This window comes from Salvelinus namaycush, chromosome 37 (assembly GCF_016432855.1).
Source record: "Salvelinus namaycush isolate Seneca chromosome 37, SaNama_1.0, whole genome shotgun sequence".
Taxonomy (NCBI): domain Eukaryota; kingdom Metazoa; phylum Chordata; class Actinopteri; order Salmoniformes; family Salmonidae; genus Salvelinus; species Salvelinus namaycush.
This window is the reverse complement of record NC_052343.1, coordinates 21,959,959-21,982,940: the sequence shown is the minus strand read 5'-3', so window position 1 is coordinate 21,982,940 and position 22,982 is coordinate 21,959,959. Positions and strand designations below refer to the sequence as shown.

The 22,982-nt window shown below is 44.3% G+C and overlaps 1 protein-coding gene across 1 annotated transcript in view; it reads right to left on the bottom strand.

Moving 5' to 3' along the window:
• The window catches only part of LOC120031313 (glutamate receptor ionotropic, kainate 2), a 284,742-nt gene that overhangs the window by 7,617 nt on the left and 254,143 nt on the right, over nt 1-22,982 (bottom strand). Inside the window, exon 14 of the mRNA XM_038977019.1 lies at nt 16,953-17,178. Coding sequence (XP_038832947.1) covers nt 16,953-17,178 — 226 coding nt within the window. The remainder of the gene's footprint in view (nt 1-16,952; nt 17,179-22,982) is intronic.

Below are 22,982 nucleotides of genomic sequence, written 5' to 3'. Positions count from 1 at the left end.
TACAGTACGTGTGCATGTGTAGTGCGTGTGTGTACAGTACGTGTGGGTGTGTGGGCGTGTGTTTGTGTACAGTACATATGCGTGTGCGTGGCACCAACATCCCAACCACAGTGTCCTGGCTGGTGCTGAATGCACCATAGATTCTCCCATGCAGCTCCCATGGGGGTTTCAAACAATATACAAATAAACCCGAAGTACATTCCAGGGACCAACAATTTACCTCCTTTTATCTGCTCCTTTTTTTCTCTCATTAAAACTGGTTGCCATGCTTAATTAGCGGTAATGTCTCTAGTGTGCATTGTTTTGTTTTGCTTAATAAATAAATGTGCTGCCGACATGTTGCTTTGAAGTGCTCCCTTCTGCCCCTCTGTGTGTGTGTGTGTGTGTGTGTGTGTGTGTGTGTGTGTGTGTGTGTGTGTGTGTGTGTGTGTACACACGTTCACGACATCTCCTCAGTGTCAGGAGAATTTCCCAAAACTCCCTGCAGCCTCCAGGCTTCCCCGCACCAGCCAGGTAAACAAGGCTGGCGTGTTCGTGTTCCCTGCTGGCCAGATCAAACCCCGTCACACGCAGAGGCTTCTGATTACACCTGAAGGGTGAAACCAAGTGAAAACACTTGAAATCTCCCCGACCCCCTTTCATATCATCAACTGGAGAGCTCTCCCTGTGGCTAGGGGCCCATATAATCAGGATGTTAATGCTGCTTGAATTTTTTAAAACTCAATCACACTCCCTTATTATTATCTCATACACTTCAGAACTATAGCCAGCTTGGTGTTGAGGAGAGTTTAAAACAGGTCTTCAGAACTATAGCCAGCTTGGTGTTGAGGAGAGTTTAAAACAGGTCTTCAGAACTATAGCCAGCTTGGTGTTGAGGATATTGGAAAACAAGTCTTCAGAACTATAGCCAGCTTCATGTTGAGAAGAGGGGAGAACAACTCCAGAACTATAGCCAGCTTCATGTTGAGAAGAGGGGATAACAACTCTTCAGAACTATCGCCAGCTTCATGTTGAGAAGAGGGGATAACAACTCTTCAGAACTATAGCCAGCTTCGTGTTGAGAAGAGGGGATAACAACTCTTCAGAACTATAGCCAGCTTCATGTTGAGAAGAGGGGATAACAACTCTTCAGAACTATAGCCAGCTTTGTGTTGAGAAGAGGGGATAACAACTCCAGAACTATAGCCAGCTTCGTGTTGAGAAGAGGGGATAACAACTCCAGAACTACAGCCAGCTTCATGTTGAGAAGAGGGGATAACAACTCCAGAACTATAGCCAGCTTCATGTTGAGAAGAGGGGATAACAACTCCAGAACTATAGCCAGCTTCGTGTTGAGAAGAGGGGATAACAACTCTTCAGAACTATAGCCAGCTTCACGTTGAGAAGAGGGGATAACAACTCTTCAGAACTATAGCCAGCTTCATGTTGAGAAGAGGGGATAACAACTCTTCAGAACTATAGCCAGCTTCGTGTTGAGAAGAGGGGATAACAACTCTTCAGAACTATAGCCAGCTTCGTGTTGAGAAGAGGGGATAACAACTCTTCAGAACTATAGCCAGCTTCGTGTTGAGAAGAGGGGATAACAACTCTTCAGAACTATAGCCAGCTTCGTGTTGAGAAGAGGGGATAACAACTCTTCAGAACTATAGCCAGCTTCGTGTTGAGAAGAGGGGATAACAACTCTTCAGAACTATAGCCAGCTTCGTGTTGAGAAGAGGGGATAACAACTCTTCAGAACTATAGCCAGCTTCGTGTTGAGAAGAGGGGATAACAACTCTTCAGAACTATAGCCAGCTTCGTGTTGAGAAGAGGGGATAACAACTCTTCAGAACTATAGCCAGCTTCGTGTTGAGAAGAGGGGATAACAACAGTGATTGCCTGATGAATATTAAGTATCAAGGCTGTTTGTTGAGAAGCAGCCATGCAGGGAACAATACAATGCTACTTGTTAGTATGTAAGAGGACCAATACTATAGCAGCAGGAGCTGGGCAGACAAAAAGGCACGCAGTAATTGACAATCTCCATAGTAACACTTCCTCACTGTGCTGTTGCTATGCCTGAAGAGCAGAGAACAGTGGTGCTGCGGTCACCAGGCCACCTTTGAATACTTTTAGATGTGTTATGTCCATCGTCAGCTCAAGGCTTTGCGTGTGTCTCTCTCTCTCTCTCTCTTTTATCAGATCAACAACAGACAGGCAGAGCCCAGCGTACATGTTTGAAAACATGCATACCCATGGTGATAAATCATTTGAAACACACAGCACTAACTCTCATATAATTCATTGCCATCTAAATACATTTCTCTTCAGGTGTCACATTCATACAACAGCTAGTCCTGTGTGTGTCCTGTCTGTGTCAGATCACTCACAACTGTAGCTAGCCCTGTGTGTGACAGCTCACTCACTACTGTAGCTAGCCCTGTGTGTGTCTGATCGCTCACTACTGTAGCTAGCCTTGTGTCTGTCAGATCACTCACTACTGTAGCTAGTCCTGTGTGTGTCAGATCACTCACTACTGTAACTAGCCATGTGTGTGTCAGTTCACTCACTACTGTAACTAGCCATGTGTGTGTCAGACACTCACTACTGTAGCTAGTCCTGTGTGTCAGATCACTCACCACCAGTACTGAAATACCAGCCAGAGCCAGGTGTATGGTAGCAAAACAAAATGAGAAACCCCAGAGAAACCAGAATGGGGATAAATTAATATGAGGATTTTCAGATCCAGCAAAGCTCCAGCAGCAGCTAATGGGGATCCATAATAAATACAAAACAATACAATGATATAACATTGTGCTAGCTTAGCTTATGGCTGGTTTAATCATTCACTTATATCAATTGAACAGCACTGCTGCAGAGGCCAAACTAAATATTCTGCAGGGCAGTGGAACATGGCATTTCAGTAGAATCTAGAATGTCATTGTCTGCACTTCATAATCCTCCATAACAACTAAATGGACAATGAAATCATGTGGTTGTGTTCCGACTGTCTTTAGATAATGATTTCTGCATGCCCTCTCACATTGTGAAGGAGGCCACAACTTGTACAGTTGAAGTCGGAAGTTTACATACACCTTAGCCGAATACATTTAAACTCAGTTTTTCACAATTCCCGACATTTAATCCCAGTAAAAATTCCCTGTCTTATGTCAGTTAGGATCACCACTTTATTTTAAGAATGTGAAATGTCAGAATAATAGTAGAGAGAATGATTTATTTCAGCTTTAATTTCTTTCCTCACATTCCCAGTGGGTCAGAAGTTTACACACACTCAATTAGTATTTGGTAGCATTGCCTTTAAATTGTTTAACTTGGGTCAAACGTATCGGGTAGCCTTCCACAAGCTTTCCAAAATAAGCTGGGTGAATTTTGGCCCATTCCTCCTGGCAGAGCTGGTGTAACTGAGTCAGGTTTGTAGGCCTCCTTGCTATACACTCGCCTTTTCAGTTCTGCCTACACATTTTCTATAGGATTGAGGTCAGGGCTTTGTGATGGCCACTCCAATAACTTGACTTTGTTGTCCTTAAGCCATTTTGCCACAACTTTGGAAGTATGCATGGGGTCATTGTACATTTGGAAGACCCATTTGTGACCAAGCTTTAACTTCCTGTCTGATGTCTTGAGATGTTGCTTCAATATATCCACAATTTTCCTCCCTCATGATGCCATCTATTCTGTGAAGCACATCAGTCCCTCCTGCAGCAAAGCACCCACACAACATGATGCTGCCACCCCCGTGCTTCTCGGTTGGGATGGTGTTCTTCGGCTTGCAAGCATCCCCCTTTTCCCTCCAAACATAACGATGGTCATTATGGCCAAACAGTTCTATTTTTGTTTCATCAGACCAGAGGACATTTCTCCAAAAAGTACAATATTTGTCCCCATGTGCAGTTACAAACCTTAGTCTGGCTTTTTTATGGCGGTTTTGGAGCAGTGGCTTCTTCCTTGCCGAGCGGCCGTTCAGGTTATGTCGATATAGGACTCGTTTTACTGTGGATATACACTGCTCAAAAAAATAAAGGGAACACTTAAACAACACAATGTAACTCCAAGTCAATCACACTTCTGTGAAATCAAACTGTCCACTTAGGAAGCAACACTGATTGACAATAAATTTCACATGCTGTTGTGCAAATGGAATAGACAAAAGGTGGAAATTATAGGCAATTAGCAAGACACCCCCAATAAAGGAGTGATTCTGCAGGTGGTACCAAAGACCACTTCTCAGTTCCTATGCTTCCTGGCTGATGTTTTGGTCACTTTTGAATGCTGGCGGTGCTCTCACTCTAGTGGTAGCATGAGACGGAGTCTACAACCTACACAAGTGGCTCAGGTAGTGCAGCTCATCCAGGATGGCACATCAATGCGAGCTGTGGCAAGAAGGTTTGCTGTGTCTGTCAGCGTAGTGTCCAGAGCATGGAGGCGCTACCAGGAGACAGGCCAGTACATCAGGAGACGTGGAGGAGGCCGTAGGAGGGCAACAACCCAGCAGCCGGACCGCTACCTCCGCCTTTGAGCAGGAGGAGCACTGCCAGAGCCCTGCAAAATGACCTCCAGCAGGCCACAAATGTGCATGTGTCAGCATATGGTCTCACAAGGGCTCTGAGGATCTCATCTCGGTACCTAATGGCAGTCAGGCTACCTCTGGCGAGCACATGGAGGGCTGTGCGGCCCCACAAAGAAATGCCACCCCACACCATGACTGACCCACCGCCAAACCGGTCATGCTGGAGGATGTTGCAGGCAGCAGAGCGTTCTCCACGGCGTCTCCAGACTCTGTCACATGTGCTCATGTGCTCAGTGTGAACCTGCTTTCATCTGTGAAGAGCACAGGGCGCCAGTGGCGAATTTGCCAATCTTGGTGTTCTCTGGCAAATGCCAAACGTCCTGCACAGTGTTGGGCTGTAAGCACAACCCCCACCTGTGGACGTCGGGCCCTCATACCACCCTCATGGAGTCTGTTTCTGACCGTTTGAGCAGACACATGCACATTTGTGGCCTGCTGGAGGTCATTTTGCAGGGCTCTGGCAGTGCTCCTCCTGCTCAAAGGCAGAGGTAGCGGTCCTGCTGCTGGGTTGTTGCCCTCCTACGGCCTCCTCCACGTCTCCTGATGTACTGGCCTGTCTCCTGGTAGCGCCTCCATGCTCTGGACACTACGCTGACAGACACAGCAAACCTTCTTGCCACAGCTCGCATTGATGTGCCATCCTGGATGAGCTGCACTACCTGAGCCACTTGTGTGGGTTGTAGACTCCGTCTCATGCTACCACTAGAGTGAGAGCACCGCCAGCATTCAAAAGTGACCAAAACATCAGCCAGGAAGCATAGGAACTGAGAAGTGGTCTTTGGTACCACCTGCAGAATCACTCCTTTATTGGGGGTGTCTTGTTAATTGCCTATAATTTCCACCTTTTGTCTATTCCATTTGCACAACAGCATGTGAAATTTATTGTCAATCAGTGTTGCTTCCTAAGTGGACAGTTTGATTTCACAGAAGTGTGATTGACTTGGAGTTACATTGTGTTGTTTAAGTGTTCCCTTTATTTTTTTGAGCAGTGTAGATACTTTTGTACCTGTTTCCTCCAGCATCGTCACAAGGTCCTTTGCTGTAGTTCTGGGATTTATTTTGTTAGGATTTGTGTTTATTGCACTATAACCCAATGCTATATCACATGTGATATAATATTAGCAACTGTTAGCCTGGGCGCCTGGGTGTCTGTGTGTGTGTGCTGAAAGTAACATTGTGCCCCAGATAGTGTGCTGAGAAGCTGTGGTTAACCTTGAGCGAGAACAGTATGCTTTCTATGCAGGTACAAATAGCTCAGACAATGTTACAGAACTGTCTGGCCCCAGTCTCTAGGGTGTGGGAGCGTAATCTACACAGCAACAGCGCCGGACACCAAGGAGCGCCAAGAGGCTGGAACTAGCCTGAGCGCCGGCGATAGGCTGAGCAAAGTTTAAACCACGCTCAGCCTCTACTGTGATAGGCCAACATACGGGATGGAACTACATCTGTCACCGTATAAGAACAGCTGTTTACTTACATCCTGCCAGTTCTCTGTTCTATCCTGCGAGGTGATACAGAGAACCAGTATATACGAAAATTGCATTTACCATTTATCGCTTGAGTTTAATAAAAATACTTAAAGTATATTCGGTGACTCTGAATCACATTTTGTCCTGATACCAGATTTGAATTGACAAAAATCCCTTATAATTTGCACTTTTCGCACCAAAGTACGTTCATCTCTAGGAGACAGAACGCGTCTCCTTCCTGAGCGATATGACGACTGCATGGTCCCATTTTTAAATATATATATATTTTTTTTTTTCATCTTTATTTAACCAGGTAGGCTAGTTGAGAACAAGTTCTCATTTACAACTGCGACCTGGCCAAGATAAAGCAAAGCAGTTCGACACATACAACAACACAGAGTTACACATGGAATAAACAAACATACAGTCAAAAATACAGTAGAAAAAGTATATATACAGTGAGTGCAAATGAGGTAAGATAAGGCAGGTAAGGCAATAAATAGGCCAAGGTGGCGAAGTAATTACAATATAGCAATTAAACACTGGAATGGTAGGATGTGCAGAAGATGAATGTGCAAGTAGAGATACTGGGGTTCAAAGGAGCAAGATAAATAAATAAATACAGTACGGGGATGAGATAGTTGGATCGGATATTTACAGATGGGCTATGTACAGATATAGTGATCTGTGAGCTGCTCTGAAAACTGGTGCTTAAAGCTAGTGAGAGAGATATATGTCTCCAGCTTCAGTGATTTTTGCAGTTCGTTCCAGTCATTGGCAGCAGAGAACAGGAAGAAAAGGCGGCCAAAGGTGAGATATACCTACTGGAGCGCGTGCTACGAGTGGGTGCTACTATGGTGACCAGTGAGCTGAGATAAGGCGAGGCTTTACCTAGCAAAGACTTGTAGATGACTTGGAGCCAGTGGGTTTGGCAACGAGTATGAAGTGAGGGCCAGCCAACGAGAGCATACAGGTCGCAGTGGTGGGTAGTATATGGGGCTTTGGTGACAAAACGGATGGCACTATGATAAACTGCATCCAATTTGTTGAGTAGAGTGTTGGAGGCTATTTTGTAAATGACATCGCCAAAGTCAAGGATCGGTAGGATGGTCAGTTTTACGAGGGTATGTTTAGCAGCATGAGTGAAGGATGCTTTGTTGCGAAATAGGAAGCCGATTCTAGATTTACTTTTGGATTGGAGATGCTTAATGTGAGTCTGGACGGTGAGTTTACAGTCTAACCAGACACCTAGGTATTTGTAGTTGTCCACATATTCTAAGTCAGAACCGTCCAGAGTAGTGATGCTGGACGGGCGGGCAGGTGCGGGCAGCGATCGGTTGAAGAGCATGCATTTAGTTTTACTTGTATTTAAGAGCAGTTGGAGGCCACGGAAGGAGAGTTGTATGGCATTGAAACTCATCTGGAGGTTAGTTAACACAGTGTCCAAAGAAGGGCCAGAAGTATACAGAATGGTGTCGTCTGCGTAGAGGTGGATCAGAGAATCACCAGCAGCAAGAGCGACATTATTGATGTATACAGAGAAGAGAGTCTGCCCGAGAATTGAACCCTGTGGCACCCCCATAGAGACTGCCAGAGGTCCGGACAACAGGCTCTCCGATTTGACAGACTGAACTCTATCAGAGAAGTAGTTGGTGAACCAGGCGAGGCAATCATTTGAGAAACCATGGTGTTTATACTTGCATACTATTGTTTGTACAGATGAACGTGGTACCTTCAGGTGCTTGGAAATTACTCCCAAGGATGAATCAGACTTGTGGAGGTCTACAATTCTTTTCTGAGGTCTTGGCTGATTTCTTTTGATTTTCCCATGTCGTCAAGCAAAGAGGCACTGAGTTTGAAGGTAGGCCTTGAAATACATCGACAGGTACACCTCCAATTGACTCAAATTATGTCAATTAGCCTATCAAAAGCTTCTAAAGCCATGACATCATTTTCTGGAATTTTCCAAGCTGTTTAAAGGCACAGTCAACTTAGTGTATGTAAACTTCTGCCCCACTGGAATTGTGATACGGTGAATTATAAGTGAAATAATCTGTCTGTAAACAATTGTTGGAAAAATTACTTGTATCATCCACAAAGTAGATGTCCTAACCGACTTGACAAAACTATAGTTTGTTAACAAGAAATTTGTGGAGTGGTTGAAAAACGAGTTTAATTGACTCCAACCTAAGTGTACGTAAACTTCCGACATCAACTGTATTTCATTTAATTAATTCCCAGCTTGATTTAAATTGTTGTTTACTCCAATGTGTGCAAAATTATTGCAACTTTTCTTTAAAAAATTTGATAAAATAGTTATGGAAATGTGTTGGCAGTTGCCTGAGATCACTATAGAGTCCACAGCATTTTTGTATTGTGGTTAATATATACTGTGTGTCTTCCAATGACGTGACGGGTGAAGAAGCGGTTAGAAAATGGAAATGAAGTACTCTCTTTCTATTGAGTATTACTGGGTGAGAGATGGAGGAGAAAGTTGTGTTTCTCAGCGATAAACAGAATAAGTAAATGTGAAGAGCTGAAAACAGGCCCTCTCAACATGGGGTAGCCATAAATGTTGAGCCATAATTCTCCAACAGAAGAAACATAGGAGCGGGAACTGACAGACCGTCGTGAATCCAGAATAAGACACATAGCTGTAATCTGTCAGATCAAAGTAAGTAATAGCACACCAATCCCTAATGCATTGTCTCTCCTCAAAACAGCATGGAAAATGTTCCTGGCATGCTCAAGTACATGTCGTATTTTTAGCCTTGTTCTCAGATTTTGTTTTCCTTCTTTGTAATACAGCTCCAGATTTGTTTTGCATGTTAAGTCGATCAGGGGGAAATATAAAAGAGAGCAAATGGATGTGTGTAAATATTTAAAATTATTACTTTCAGGGCCTGCAATTACCTCTAAATGCCTGGAGAATACTGTTATTATCAAAACATTTCTGCAAACATATTCCACCTTGTGCTTTGATTGTGCTCACATATACTTTCTGGTAAACTGTAGTTCACAGACTCTTCTAGACTGACATCTTCATTCCGCCCCAGCTAGGTCTGTCATATTTTCTCCATTTGTCCTCATACCTCACCCCCCACCATCTCTTTGTTCCTCCCTCCTTCCCTCAACCGTTCCCTCCCTCTCACTGTCCTTCCGTCCCTCTGTCCCTCTGTCCCTCTCTCTCTCTCTCTCTCTCTCTCTCTCTCTCTCTCTCTCTCTCTCTCTCTCTCTCTCTCTCTCTCTCTCTCTCTCTCTCTCTCTCTCTCTCTCTCTCTCTCTCTCTCTCTCTCTCTCTCTCTCTCTCTCTCTCTCTCTCTCTCTCTCTCTCTCTCTCTCTCTCTCTCTCTCTCTTTCTGATATACAGGACTAGGACAGGAAGGTCGCTGCCCAAACAGAAGGCGGGTCACGCCCTCAGAGATGTCCCATTTCCCAGCATTCCATTCAGGTCTTACAGAGATGTTCTTTGTCGTTTATGATCCGGAGCTAAACGATCCACGGGGGAACCATCGCGACAACTTCCCCGCACTGCACGGCAGGAATGGCCAAACCTGCTGACATGCAAAATATGCACTTCCCTAATACTGTAAGTGATTAAGAAGGCCTAATGAAACACAATGAAAATTGATAGCAAAGAGAGAGAGCAAGAGAGAGGGAGAGAGAGAAAGAGAAAGAGGGAGAGATGAAGAAAGAGAGAAAATGAGAGAGGGAGAGAGAGATGGAAAGAGAGAAGGCGGGCAGAGAGAGAGATAGGGAGGGGAGAGAGACAGAGAGAGATAGACGAGGGAAGGAAGGAGGGCAGAGGCAGAGCCCCTTGAGATTATGGACGTATGGAGCAGAGGAAGTAACAGTTTAATCACAAGCGGCCGAGTGGCGCGAGTCGCATAAACAAACCTGTGACAGATGTTTGATACGCTACTGTGCATGACTCCACTTAATGACCTCTCTAGGGAGGACGTCCATACACACACATTAAAGGCTGAGCGGGGAGATCTATCCCCATAGGTACAATAGGACTACGGTCACTATGGGGCTTCACTCTCTAATGTGGACACACAGCTACACAGCTCCTGTGTCCCTCCCCCCTTCCACTCCACCTTATGTAGGCCAACAACAATCCCCTTTAGATACAACTTCACAATGGTCCTACCAGATGTATATACTTCGCTCTGGTCTACTCTCCTCTTCTATGGGCTAAATGTTATACTCTGAATTAACCGCAGTTGCCAATGCAGTAAATATCCCATTAGAGTTAGAGATGGATAACATCTGGACGGCCGCGCTAACTAACACTAACTCTGTCCATTACAGTGCAGACTTGGGGAGCGGCTGCCAGAGGGACTCAGAACCAAGTACACCACTGAACTATCAAGGCCCAGGTACTAATGCAGGCAGACAACTCCTCTCTGTTAAAGTCAATGAGATATATGCTAAATGGCCAGGCTGTATGGGAATACAGGACACATATGGTAACGGGTACTAAAAGGGTAGGATTAGCAATTTAAATGCCTTGTTCTCTGCTCCGTGTGAATGGGCCACAAGGGAGTGATGATGCTAAACATCTTTTTTCAGCACGGACCGACGATGTGTGCGATGCACAACCTAAACCTTTGCCAGACAGACACACACACACACACATACGGACAAACGCATTTGGAGACCCGCACACACTTAATACAAATGCACACACATGAATGCCATATATGCGCACATGCACAGACATACACTCACACAGACATACACTCACACTCGTATACGCACGCACGCACGCACGCACGCACGCACGCACGCACGCACGCACGCACGCACGCACGCACACACACACACACACACACACACACACACACACACACACACACACACACACACCACACACACCACACACACACACACACACACACACGACAAACCCATTCCTGCATTGTTCCTAGCGAATGCATCCCAACCAATGCAGCATATTCCATTCCAGCTGTCGCCAACACCCTGGTCACACATAACAAATATTGTTATAGGACAATCACACAGAGAAAACACACCCTCTCTGCTGCTCTCTCATACAGTCATTTACTGAATGGCCCTGTGCTTTATGACCGAGAACTACATAAAACATACACAAATGGAGCAAATAGCCACTGATGTTATAAAGGACAGAATTATCCATCCTCTTAGGGAAATGGGACACACCGTGTTGTATTCTCTAAAGGCATGTGTCCTGCTGCATACTGAACAATTGTCACGTTCCTGACCTGTTTTCCTTTGTCATGTATTTGTTTTAGTTGGTCAGGGCGTGAGTTGGGTGGGTTGTCTATGGTTGATTTTCTATGTTGGGATTTTGTGTTCGGCCTGGTATGATTCTCAATCAGACAGCTGTCAATCGTTGTCCCTGATTGAGAATCATACTTAGGCAGCCAGGGTTTCACTTGTGTTTTGTGGGTGTTTGTTCCTGTGGAGGTTTTGTTGCCACACAGGACGGTTTCGGTTTTGTCACGTTGGTTGTTTTTGTATTTTGAAGGGTTTTGTTGATTTTCATTAAAAGAATGAACACTAACCACTCTGCGTTTTGGTCCCCACCTTCTGTCAGCGAGGACAGCCGTAACAGAAACACCCACCACAAGAGGACCAAGCGGAGTGGAGAAGGGCAGCGACAGCAGCAGAGACAGACAGAGGAATGGACATGGGAAGACGTCTTGAACGGCAAGGGTTGCTACACATGGGAGGAGATCCTGGCTGGAAAGGATCGCCTCCCATGGGAACAGCTGGAGGCAGCGAGGAGAGCAGAGGCAACCGGAGAGAGGAACCGGAGGTATGAGGGTACGCGGCTAGCACGGAAGCCCGAGAGGCTCACCCAAAAATTTCTTGGGGGGGGGGGGGGCTAAAGGGGAGTGTGGCGAAGCCGGGTTGGATACCTGAGCCAACTCCCCGGGCTTACCGTGGAGTGAGAGGGCGTCGTACTGGTCAGACACCGTGTTATGCGGTGGAGCGCACGGTGTCCCCAGTACGCGTGCTTAGCCCAGTGCGGGCTATTCCACCTTGCCGCACTGGGAGGGCTAGGTTGGGCATCGAGCCGGGTGCCATGAAGCCGGCCCAACATATCTGGCCTCCAGTACGTCTCCTCGGGCCGGCGTACATGGCACCAGCCTTACAGGTGGTGTCCCCGGTTCGCCTGCATAGCCCAGTGCGGGCTATTCCACCTCGCCGCACTGGCAGGGCTACGGGGACCATTCAACCTGGTAGGGTTGGGGAGGCTCGGTGCTCAAGAGCGCGTGTCCTCCTTCACGGTCCGGTATATCCGGCGCCACCTTCCCACCCCAGCCCAGTACCATCAGTGCCAACACCACGCACCAGGCTTCCAGTGCGTTTCCAGAGCCCTGTTCCTCCTCCACGCACTCTCCCTGTGGTGCGTGTCTCCAGCCCAGTGCCTCCAGTTCCGGCACCATGCACCAGGCCTACTGTGCGCCTCAGCAGGTCAGAGTCGGCCGTCTGCCCAACGCCGCCTGCGCTGCTTGCCTGCTCAGCACTGCCTGAACTGTCTGCCTGCCCAGCGTGGTCTGAACTGTCTGCCTGCCCAGCGCTGCCCGTCTGTCCCGAGCCTTCAGAGCCGTCCAGCCAGGACCAGCCAGAGCCGTCCAGCCAGAGCCGTCCAGCCAGGACCAGCCAGAGCCGTCCAGCCAGGACCAGCCAGAGCCGTCCAGCCAGGACCAGCCAGAGCCGTCCAGCCAGGACCAGCCAGAGCCAGCCAGCCAGGAGCTGCCAGCCAGCCAGGATCCGCCAGAGCCTTCCGCCAGCCAGGATCCGCCAGAGCCTTCCGCCAGCCAGGATCCGCCAGAGCCTTCCGCCAGCCAGGATCCGCCAGAGCCTTCCGCCAGCCAGGATCCGCCAGAGCCTTCCGCCAGCCAGGATCCGCCAGAGCCCCTCAGTCAGGTGCTACCCCTCAATCAGGTGCTACCCCTCAATCAGGTGCTACCCCTCAGTCAGGTGCTACCCCTCAGTCAGGTGCTACCCCTCAGTCAGGTGCTACCCCTCAGTCAGGTGCTACCCCTCAGTCAGGTGCTACCCCTCAGTCTGTTACTGCCCTTTGAAATAGTGGGATTGACATGGAGGGTGAAGATTGGGAGGAGGCCACGGAAGCGGGGGTTGACTATGGTGGGGTGGGGACCACGACCAGCGCCAGAGCCGCCACCGTGGACAGACGCCCACCCAGACCCTCCCCTAGACTTTGTGCTGGTGCGCCCGGAGTTCGCACCTTAAGGGGGGGGTTCTGTCACGTTCCTGACCTGTTTTCCTTTGTCATGTATTTGTTTTAGTTGGTCAGGGCGTGAGTTGGGTGGGTTGTCTATGGTTGATTTTCTATGTTGGGATTTTGTGTTCGGCCTGGTATGATTCTCAATCAGAGACAGCTGTCAATCGTTGTCCCTGATTGAGAATCATACTTAGGCAGCCAGGGTTTCACTTGTGTTTTGTGGGTGTTTGTTCCTGTGGAGGTTTTGTTGCCACACAGGACGGTTTCGGTTTTGTCACGTTGGTTGTTTTTGTATTTTGAAGGGTTTTGTTGATTTTCATTAAAAGAATGAACACTAACCACTCTGCGTTTTGGTCCCCACCTTCTGTCAGCGAGGACAGCCGTAACAACAATGTGTTAGACAACAAGCTAAATAACAGGGAGACTGTTACACCAAAACCTTTTAGAGTTCATTTACGTAGCGTATAAAAGCCACAATTCTTCAGTGTCCCAAACATAGAAAGACAGACAACCTCCACCTTCCAGTTCTCCCCAAATAAATGACAGAGGACACGAAAAAAGCCAGCATCCTTTGCATGCAGGTCATTGTGTTAAGTTGTCTTGTAGGGACGCCCCAGAGCGATCTTCCCCTTATAACTCAGGTACTTACAAGGAGTTTTTCCTTTTCATTTGTGGCAGCCGTTGCCGGGAGCTGCATGTGTAACAGGATTAAGACAATCTGCTGCTGAGCTCCATAATCAAATCCTGCACCTCCGCACACAACGTGTAAACCAGCGTGCCACCGTCCAACACCCTCTCCATTCATTTATATATTTATTTACAGTTGAAGTCGGAAGTTTACATACACCTTAGCCGAACACATTTAAACTCAGTTTTGCACAATTCCTGACAATTCATCCTAGTAAAAATCCCTGTCTTATGTCAGTTAGGATCACCACTTTATTTTAAGAATGTGAAATGTCGGAATAATAGTAGAGAATGATTTATTTCAACTTTTATTTCTTTCATCACATTCCCAGTGGGTCAGAAGTTTACACACACTCAATTAGTATTTGGTAGCATTGCCTTAAAATTGTTTAACTTGGGTCAAACGTATCGGGTAGCCTTCCACAAGCTTCCCACAATAAGTTGGGTGAATTTTGGCCCATTCCTCCTGACAGAGCTGGTGTAACTGAGTCAGGTTTGTAGGCCTCCTTGCTTACACACACTTTTTCAGTTCTGCCTACAAATGTTCTATAGGATCGTGGTCAGGGCTTTGTGATGGCCACTCCAATACCTTGACTTTGTTGTTCTTAAGCCATTTTGTCACAACTTTGGAAGTATGCTTGGGGTTATTGTCCATTTGGAAGACCCATTTACAACCAAGCTTTAACTTCCTGACTGATGTCTATATCCACATAATCTTCCTGCCTCATGATGCCATCTATTTTGTGAAGTACACCAATCCCTCCTGCAGCAAAGCACCCCCACAACATGATGCTGCCACCCCCGTGCTTCATGGTTGGGATGGTGTTCTTCGGCTTGCAAGCCTCCCCTTTTTTCCTCCAAACATAATGATGGTCATAATGTCCTCTGGTTTCATCAGACCAGAGGACATTTCTCCAAAAAGTACGATCTTTGTCCTGATGTGCAGTTGCAAACCGTAGTCTGGCTTTTTTATGGCGGTTTTGGAGCAGTGGCTTCTTCCTTGGTGAGCAGCCTTTCAGGTTATGTCGATATAGGACTCGTTTTACTATGGATATAAATACTTTTGTACCTGCTTCCTCCAGCATCTTCACAAGGTCCTTTGCTGTTGTTCTGGGATTGATTTGCACTTTTTGCACCAAAGTACGTTCATCTCTAGGAGACAGAACGCGTCTCCTTCCTGAGCAGTATGATGGCTGCATGGTCCCATGGTGTTTATACTTGCGTACTATTGTTTGTACAGATGAATGTGGTACCTTCAGGCATTTGGAAATTTCTCCCAAGGATGAACCAGACTACAATTTTTTTTCTGAGGTCTTAGCTGATTTATTTTGATTTTCTCATGATGTCAAGCAAAAGGGAGGCCTTGAAATACATCCACAGGTACATCTCCAATTGACTCAAATAGTGTCAATTAGCCTATCAGAAGTTTCTAAAGCCATGACATCACTTTCTGGAATTTTCCAAGCTGTTTAAAGGCACAGTCAACTTCGTGTATGTAAACTTCTGACCCACTGGAATTGTGATACAGTGAATTATAAGTGAAATAATCTGTCTGTAAACAATTGTTGGAAAAATTACTTGTGTCATGCACAAAGTAGATGTCCTAACCGACTTGCCAAAACTATAGTTTGTTAACAAGAAATTTGTGGAGTGGTTGAAAAACGAGTTTTAATGACTCCAACCTAAGTGTATGTAAACTTCCGATTTCAACTGTATATTGAAGCCTACACAGCCACACCTTACAAGAACTATCACTCGTCAACACCCAAGGATGACACGTCTTATTTAAATATAGTGTAGATGACACTAAATATGCTGTATCTATTACTAAGTGATTTTGTCAGATTATTCATATTCTGCTTTTTTTGACTGTTTGTAATAAATCAGTTTGTCATTGGTTATCGGTTTTAGATATAATTTTGGGTTGGCCTAAAGTGTATGAAAACTTCCGACTTCAACTGTATGTCAGATATTTCTTCTCTCCATTCTTTCATCGGCTGCTTGGCCCCTTAGGGTCCCTGGGTGCTTACACACTCTCTCTCACACACACATATACACACACACACACACACACATACACACACACACACACACACACACACATACACCTCATTAGTGCAAGGGGGTCATTCTGTTTGAAAAGTCAGAGAGAGCAAATCTGATATTTGATATTGATTATTCTACTACAGTGTTGATGAAGCTAGCACACAAGCGTTTCACTGCACATGTTATACCTGCTGTAAACTGTGTACGTGACCAATACAGTTTGATTTGATTTGATCTATACAGCATTTTCCTATTATAGATTAGTGTGCTGGATTGTTGAGTAACTTTATGGAATAATATGAAAGCATTATACACGTAGTATGTTTGCTGTATTATTAAATGATAAACATGTTATAGCGTAGTGGACTGTGTTATTAAATGATAAACATGTTATAGCGTAGTGGACTGTGTTATTAAATGATAAACATGTTATAGCGTAGTGGGCTGTGTTATTAAATGATAAACATGTTATAGCGTAGTGGACTGTGTTATTAAATGATAAACATGTTATAGCGTAGTGGGCTGTGTTATTAAATGATAAACATGTTATAGCGTAGTGGACTGTGTTATTAAATGATAAACATGTTATAGCGTAGTGGACTGTGTTATTAAATGATAAACATGTTATAGCGTAGTGGACTGTGTTATTAAATGATAAACATGTTATAGCGTAGTGGACTGTGTTATTAAATGATAAACATGTTATAGCGTAGTGGACTGTGTTATTAAACAACATAATAAACCTTATCTTAATGCAGGGTGCTATGATACTGAACGTTATTGCATGGGTCATGTCTCAGGGTTATGGAGAATGTACTGTGGGTGGGAGTATGGCTCAGTCTTTTGTCCTAACTTTTGAAATAGGCGAGAGTGGTTGCAGAAATTGTGCTTGAGAAGTAGGTATATGTGTGTGTTGTACTATGTTGAGAGGAGGACGTACCCATGGGGGTTCCCACGCCGTAGGCTTTGGAGTCGATGAGACCCCCTATCTGGGTAAGGTTGCAGTTGCGCTGGGTGACAAACTCGATGGTGGTGGACTCCATGAGGAAGGCGTAGTCCGAGGTGAGAACTCGATGGATCCCTTCGTCAATATCTTTCACCATCACAGAGTGCCTCCGACTGCTCATAAACTCCCACATCTTGTCGTACGTGGAGATCTTGGTTTTCTACACAGCAAGGAAGAAACAGAGAGAATGATGACTGTTAGGCTATGATTCAATCATGTCATAAAAGGAGTTGGAGGAGAGTCAGTCTTGATAGTGATATTGCTGGTGGGTTTATTGCATAAAACAGACATTTATACAGTAGTACCGATGCACACACAAACTCTAAATCAATCAAAACAGAATGTTATTTATTTGAGGTTTGTTTCAAAAGCTAGATATATCATGGTGAATGTATAAATATTGGTCAGGATCATCTCCTATCAAAAGCTGTGCCTGTGAGGTTGAACAAATTGGATTGAGCTCAGAAGGAAAGTAATTTAATTAGTGCAGATATAAAAAATATATTATCATCAGTTTGTGATGCTCTAAAATATAGATTCTCCAATGACACCGAGGTTGGCAGAGAGACAAACACACAGACAAGCAGAGAGAGGGTAAATAGAACACTCATTTAAACACCAGGCATGTTTTCATTCCTATCAAAGCCTGGAACACAATTTACATGCAATTATTTTTAAATGTCATTAGGAAAACATGTAATTTACTGTTGAGAGACTTTCTTGTGTTGCTTTTCTCCCTCATTTAATCATTATCTCGTACTGAGCAGACAGAGAGAGAGAGAGAGAGAGAGAGAGACACAGAGAGACATAGGGAGACACAGAGAGACATAGAGAGACAGAGAGAGAGACACAGAGAGACATAGAGAGACAGAGAGACATAGAGAGACACAGAGAGAGACACAGAGAGACATAGAGAGACACAGAGAGAGACACAGAGAGACATAGAGAGAGACACAGAGAGACACAGAGAGACACATAGAGATACAGACAAAGCAAAAGAGTAGAACATGCTAATGACTGTAACCACCCTCACAAAATGGCAATCTAAAGAATATCTAATAATTACAGCTCTACAGCGATACAGCAATGATGAACTATACAGCCAAAGTACATATTGAACACCTCAACAGAAAGTATTAATATGAACCTATTATGTGTAGTGATATAAGTCGTTAGTAGTAGTAGTAGTAGTAGTAGTAGTAGTACCAGTAGAATGATTATAGCATTAGGATTATCGATCAATTCCATTTATTTTCTGTAGTTAGTTAATATCATTGTGTATCAGTAGGAGCAGTAGTATTGTCAGCAGTAGTAGTCTTTCTCCAGCTGTAATGTCAGTAAAGACCCAGGGCCCAGGGATTTGAAGGCATTTTTGAAGGCATTTGAAACCTAATTAAGTCACATCGTCCAAGGTCCCACCCGCCATTATTGTGTGTAATGACTTTTTGTGGCTGGTCGATATTTTAGATCAACTGGGTGATTTGCAAAGTGCCTATCAGAATCTTTTGGAGTCACCCTTGACAAATCAGGCGATTGAGCATGCAAGCTACAGACTGCTGATAAGGCAGGGGCACTGGCTCTGAATACATGGACGAGGAGGCAGATAATCACATAGTTAGCTAACACTAACACACACAGGATAGTACAGAGGTGGGCTTCCCTCAGAACCACCTGCGACTATAAAAGACCTGCACTGATCACACAAAGCTAATGAGATATTTGGAAGAAGACTAACAGCTATCGAGATCATTGAAGTTTGCCTGGGTCACAAATAGCTGTTAAATTGGAATGTATTAAATGAGAGAGCATTTGCAGAGCTTATATTTGAAAAGTTGGTATATTTATATTTGTGAGAAAGTAACTTAAGTAGATATGAACGACAGTTCGAAGAACAAGAGTTTTTATAGAACTAAATATTAGAGTTTTAAAAATTGTTTTGGACTTTTCTCTCCTTTCCCTCTCTTCTCCTCAACCTGTCTGTTTTTTAAATTAGGGTTTCATCTCTTCTTATTTGGCCTCTCTGTTTTCAGAATCACACATTTTTCTCGGTGGAGACGTGCGTTTCCATGTCTCCGCAGGGCGCCGGGGATGATTAGAACACTGCTCTGCCTAATCCTTTGATCATGCTGAAGTGGCACCGCTACAATCTAACGTTACTCAGGGATCCAGATCTGTTCAAAAGGCTGAAATAATCATTCACTATGCTATGCAATGCACTCCCAAACAGAATCATCATCATTGTTCCCAGAAAAACAAGTCTCTCTCTCTTTTTCCATCTCTCTCACACATAATACCTCCTCCTTTACCGTGAGATTCGAACTCAAGTGCTGAATGAAGGAACGGCACGCAGTCAAGTCTTAACCCCCACTGAATTATCGGAGATGAGAAGGAGAGAACAGGCGGTAAAACCATTGTCAATCATGATAAGGCTGTGATGGTGACTGCCAATGAGGTATCTTACCATTAGTGCTTGAGTGAATAATCATTATGACACCTACATAAGAGTGTCAAAACCCACAAAACCTACCACAGTAGTTATTTTATGACTGGTTATGACACCTACACAAGAGTGTCAAAACCCACAAAACCTACCACAGTAGTTATTTTATGACTGGTTATGACACCTACACAAGAGTGTCAAAACCCACAAAACCTACCACAGTAGTTATTTGATGACTGGTTATGACACCTACACAAGAGTGTCAAAACCCACAAAACCTACCACAGTAGTTATTTTGTGGCTGGTTATGACACCTACACAAGAGTGTCAAAACCCACAAAACCTACCACAGTAGTTATTTTATGACTGGTTATGACACCTACACAAGAGTGTCAAAACCCACAAAACCTACCACAGTAGTTATTTTATGACTGGTTATGACACCTATACAAGAGTGTCAAAACCCACAAAACCTACCACAGTAGTTATTTTGTGGCTGGTTATGACACCTACACAAGAGTGTCAAAACCCACAAAACCTACCACAGTAGTTATTTTATGACTGGTTATGACACCTACACAAGAGTGTCAAAACCCACAAAACCTACCACAGTAGTTATTTTATGGCTGGTTATGACACCTACACAAGAGTGTCAAAACCCACAAAACCTACCACAGTAGTTATTTTATGACTGGTTATGACACCTACACAAGAGTGTCAAACCCCACAAAACCTACCACAGTAGTTATTTTATGGCTGGTTATGACACCTACACAAGAGTGTCAAAACCCACAAAACCTACCACACAAAGCAAAACATTTCATTACACCATAGCCTACTTGTCAACAGTACGTTTATGTTATATAACATTTACTGAAATTGATAATTTTAGTTCAATTATCATTGTAATTGTGCACACATTGATGTCAGACATGCACCTACCCGTAATTATATAATTCAGAGAAGAAAAAAAAATCTGAACTTTTCTGAACCCCCCCGCTCCATTTTCCATCACTGACTTTGCTGATAACTACTTTATTGAGGAAAAGTGTACTTACTATGCCTGTAATATGTGGTTGTCCCCCCTAGCTATCTTAAGATGAATGCACTAACTGAAAGTCGCTCTGGATAAGAGCATCTGCTAAATTACTAAAATGTTAAATGTAGCCCATTGGTCTGTTGCTGATGACTGGGATGAATGCAGGAGCAGATTTTAAGAGCAGGACAAGACAACTTATTTTTGACTGACGACTGACATAAAGGCAGGCATGTACGTGATAGGCCTATCTGGCTTATATGATTATGATGGTAATAATGCTTATTGACAGAGTCATAAAGTGTATTTTCTTAGTCCATGTAAAGTGACACAGGATGGTCATAATGCTTCATGACAGTGTCATAAAGTGTTTTTTCTTCAAGTTATTTAAAATATGATGGAAAACAAACATGACTGTAAAGAATTCCTTACAACAACAACAAAGGATTTAAGAGATACATTTTCAAACATTGTTTTTATTGCACATGCACGTGTATATATTTACAGTATGTGCCATTGCAGGCTTGTGGCCCCACTACAAATGAGCACAAAGGGGACTTGGCAAGGTTGTGCATTTTCACTGCTTGGATTGTTTACCATGTTTCGGGGTCAAATCTCTGAATCGATTTGCATGTGTCCAATGGCCTCATTAGATGAAGTGGATGTTAATGCCTCTGTGGAAGCCCTTCCTCTTATAAATCTATTATTTCTACATTGTGATGCTAATAGCTGTTAGCCCTGATCCACAAGGGCAATACAAAGAGTACCAAGTCATAACCTCTAATCAGCCAAGCACCTTCAGGTCCCTCTCACCAGAGGTGTCATGCCCATAGATTTGTCCTGTTTTTTTATTTTTCAGATGATAAATTAACTACTAAACATACATTTTAAAGCCTACCATTTGTCATTATTTATAAAAAGATTTGTCAGAGGTATATTTTGCGGAGGGGGAACACTGACTGGACCAGTCAAAGAGTACCCCCCCATTCTCCCTGGTAAATGGTTCCTTCCAAGGTGCACCACGGAGCAAAGACATGCTAGGCAGGACGTTAGATATTCTAGCGCAGTGGTTCTTAACCTTGTTGGAGGTACTGAACCCCACCAGTTTCATATGCGCATTCACCGAACCCTTCTTAATTGGAAAAATAAAATATGATTTTTTCAAATTCAAAACATAGGTATATATTTTACTGGTGCACAAAATGAACCGTGCATCAACATCAACACCGTGTGTTCAAAGAACAAAATCATCAAAACATGATTTTCACACAAAAACAAAAACGTAATAATGAATATTTACTGCAAATCAGTGTGACTTCTGCTGTTGCCTTTCGGAGACCAGTTCAGAAATGCGCGGCTTCACCTTGGCAAGTGCCACTCTCATGTCATTTTCGCAACAAAGTCTGTTCCTTTTCTTCGTTTTTATGTCCAGCATCCTCGAAAAGGATTGCTCGCAAAGATATGTTGTAACAAACGGTATGAAAATCTCCAGAGCTTTCTTAGCAATAACAGGGTACGTCACCATTTGTTGACACCAAAACGTTGAAAGCGTTGTTGTTCTGAAGAGTTGCTGTTGAACCTGGCTCTGCTGAATTTCAATGATTTCATCGAGGTATTCATCATTGACATCTGTTGTCTCAACACTAAACGTGAACGGCTGTCTCACCCATGCTGGATATGACTCTCTTGTAGGGAAGTATCCGTCGAGAGACTTTGCAAGCTCATCTAAGTGCGTGGCAATTGCTTGCTTCAGTTCCGCGGGTACAGAAATGTCTCCGATTCCAGATACATCTTCGATCTTACTTACACAGTCGACCAGCAGGGGAAAGTTTGCGAAGTTATCGTTCTCTGTTCGTCGTTTCCATAACGGTAGCTTTTTTTGAAAAGCCTTCAGGTTTTCCTCCGCTTCGATGATGTTGACTCCACCGCCCTGCATCTTTTGATTGAGATGATTGAGAGCTGCGAAGATATTAGCCATGTACGCTAAAATGAGAATGAACTCAGAATTTTTGAAGCAATCTGCATGACAATGCTGGTGCTCTTGCAAAAACAGGGCTAATTCCACACGCACGGCAAAAACACGATTCAGCACCTGTCCCCGGGATAACCACCGAACGTTAGAATGGTACAGAAGTACCTCGAATTCAGATCCCATTTCTTAACACAGCTCACTGAAGATGCGGTGCCTCAGAGCACTAGTTCGCACATAGTTCACGCATTCCACTACAATTTTTAATACTTCTGCCAGTTTTGGAGGCAAGGTTTTTGTTGCCAACGCATGCCTGTGCAGAATACAATGCGTAACAATGATGTGTGGTGCATCGGCTTTCACTAGCGCACCAAAACCAGACTTTCTTCCCAGCATGACTGGAGCTCCGTCCGAACAAACTGCAGAAACCATATCCCACGAAAGATTGTTGTCTTTGAAGAAGTCATCCACAAGTTTCTTCACATCGACTGCCTTAGTTGTTGTTGTAAGAGGCTTACA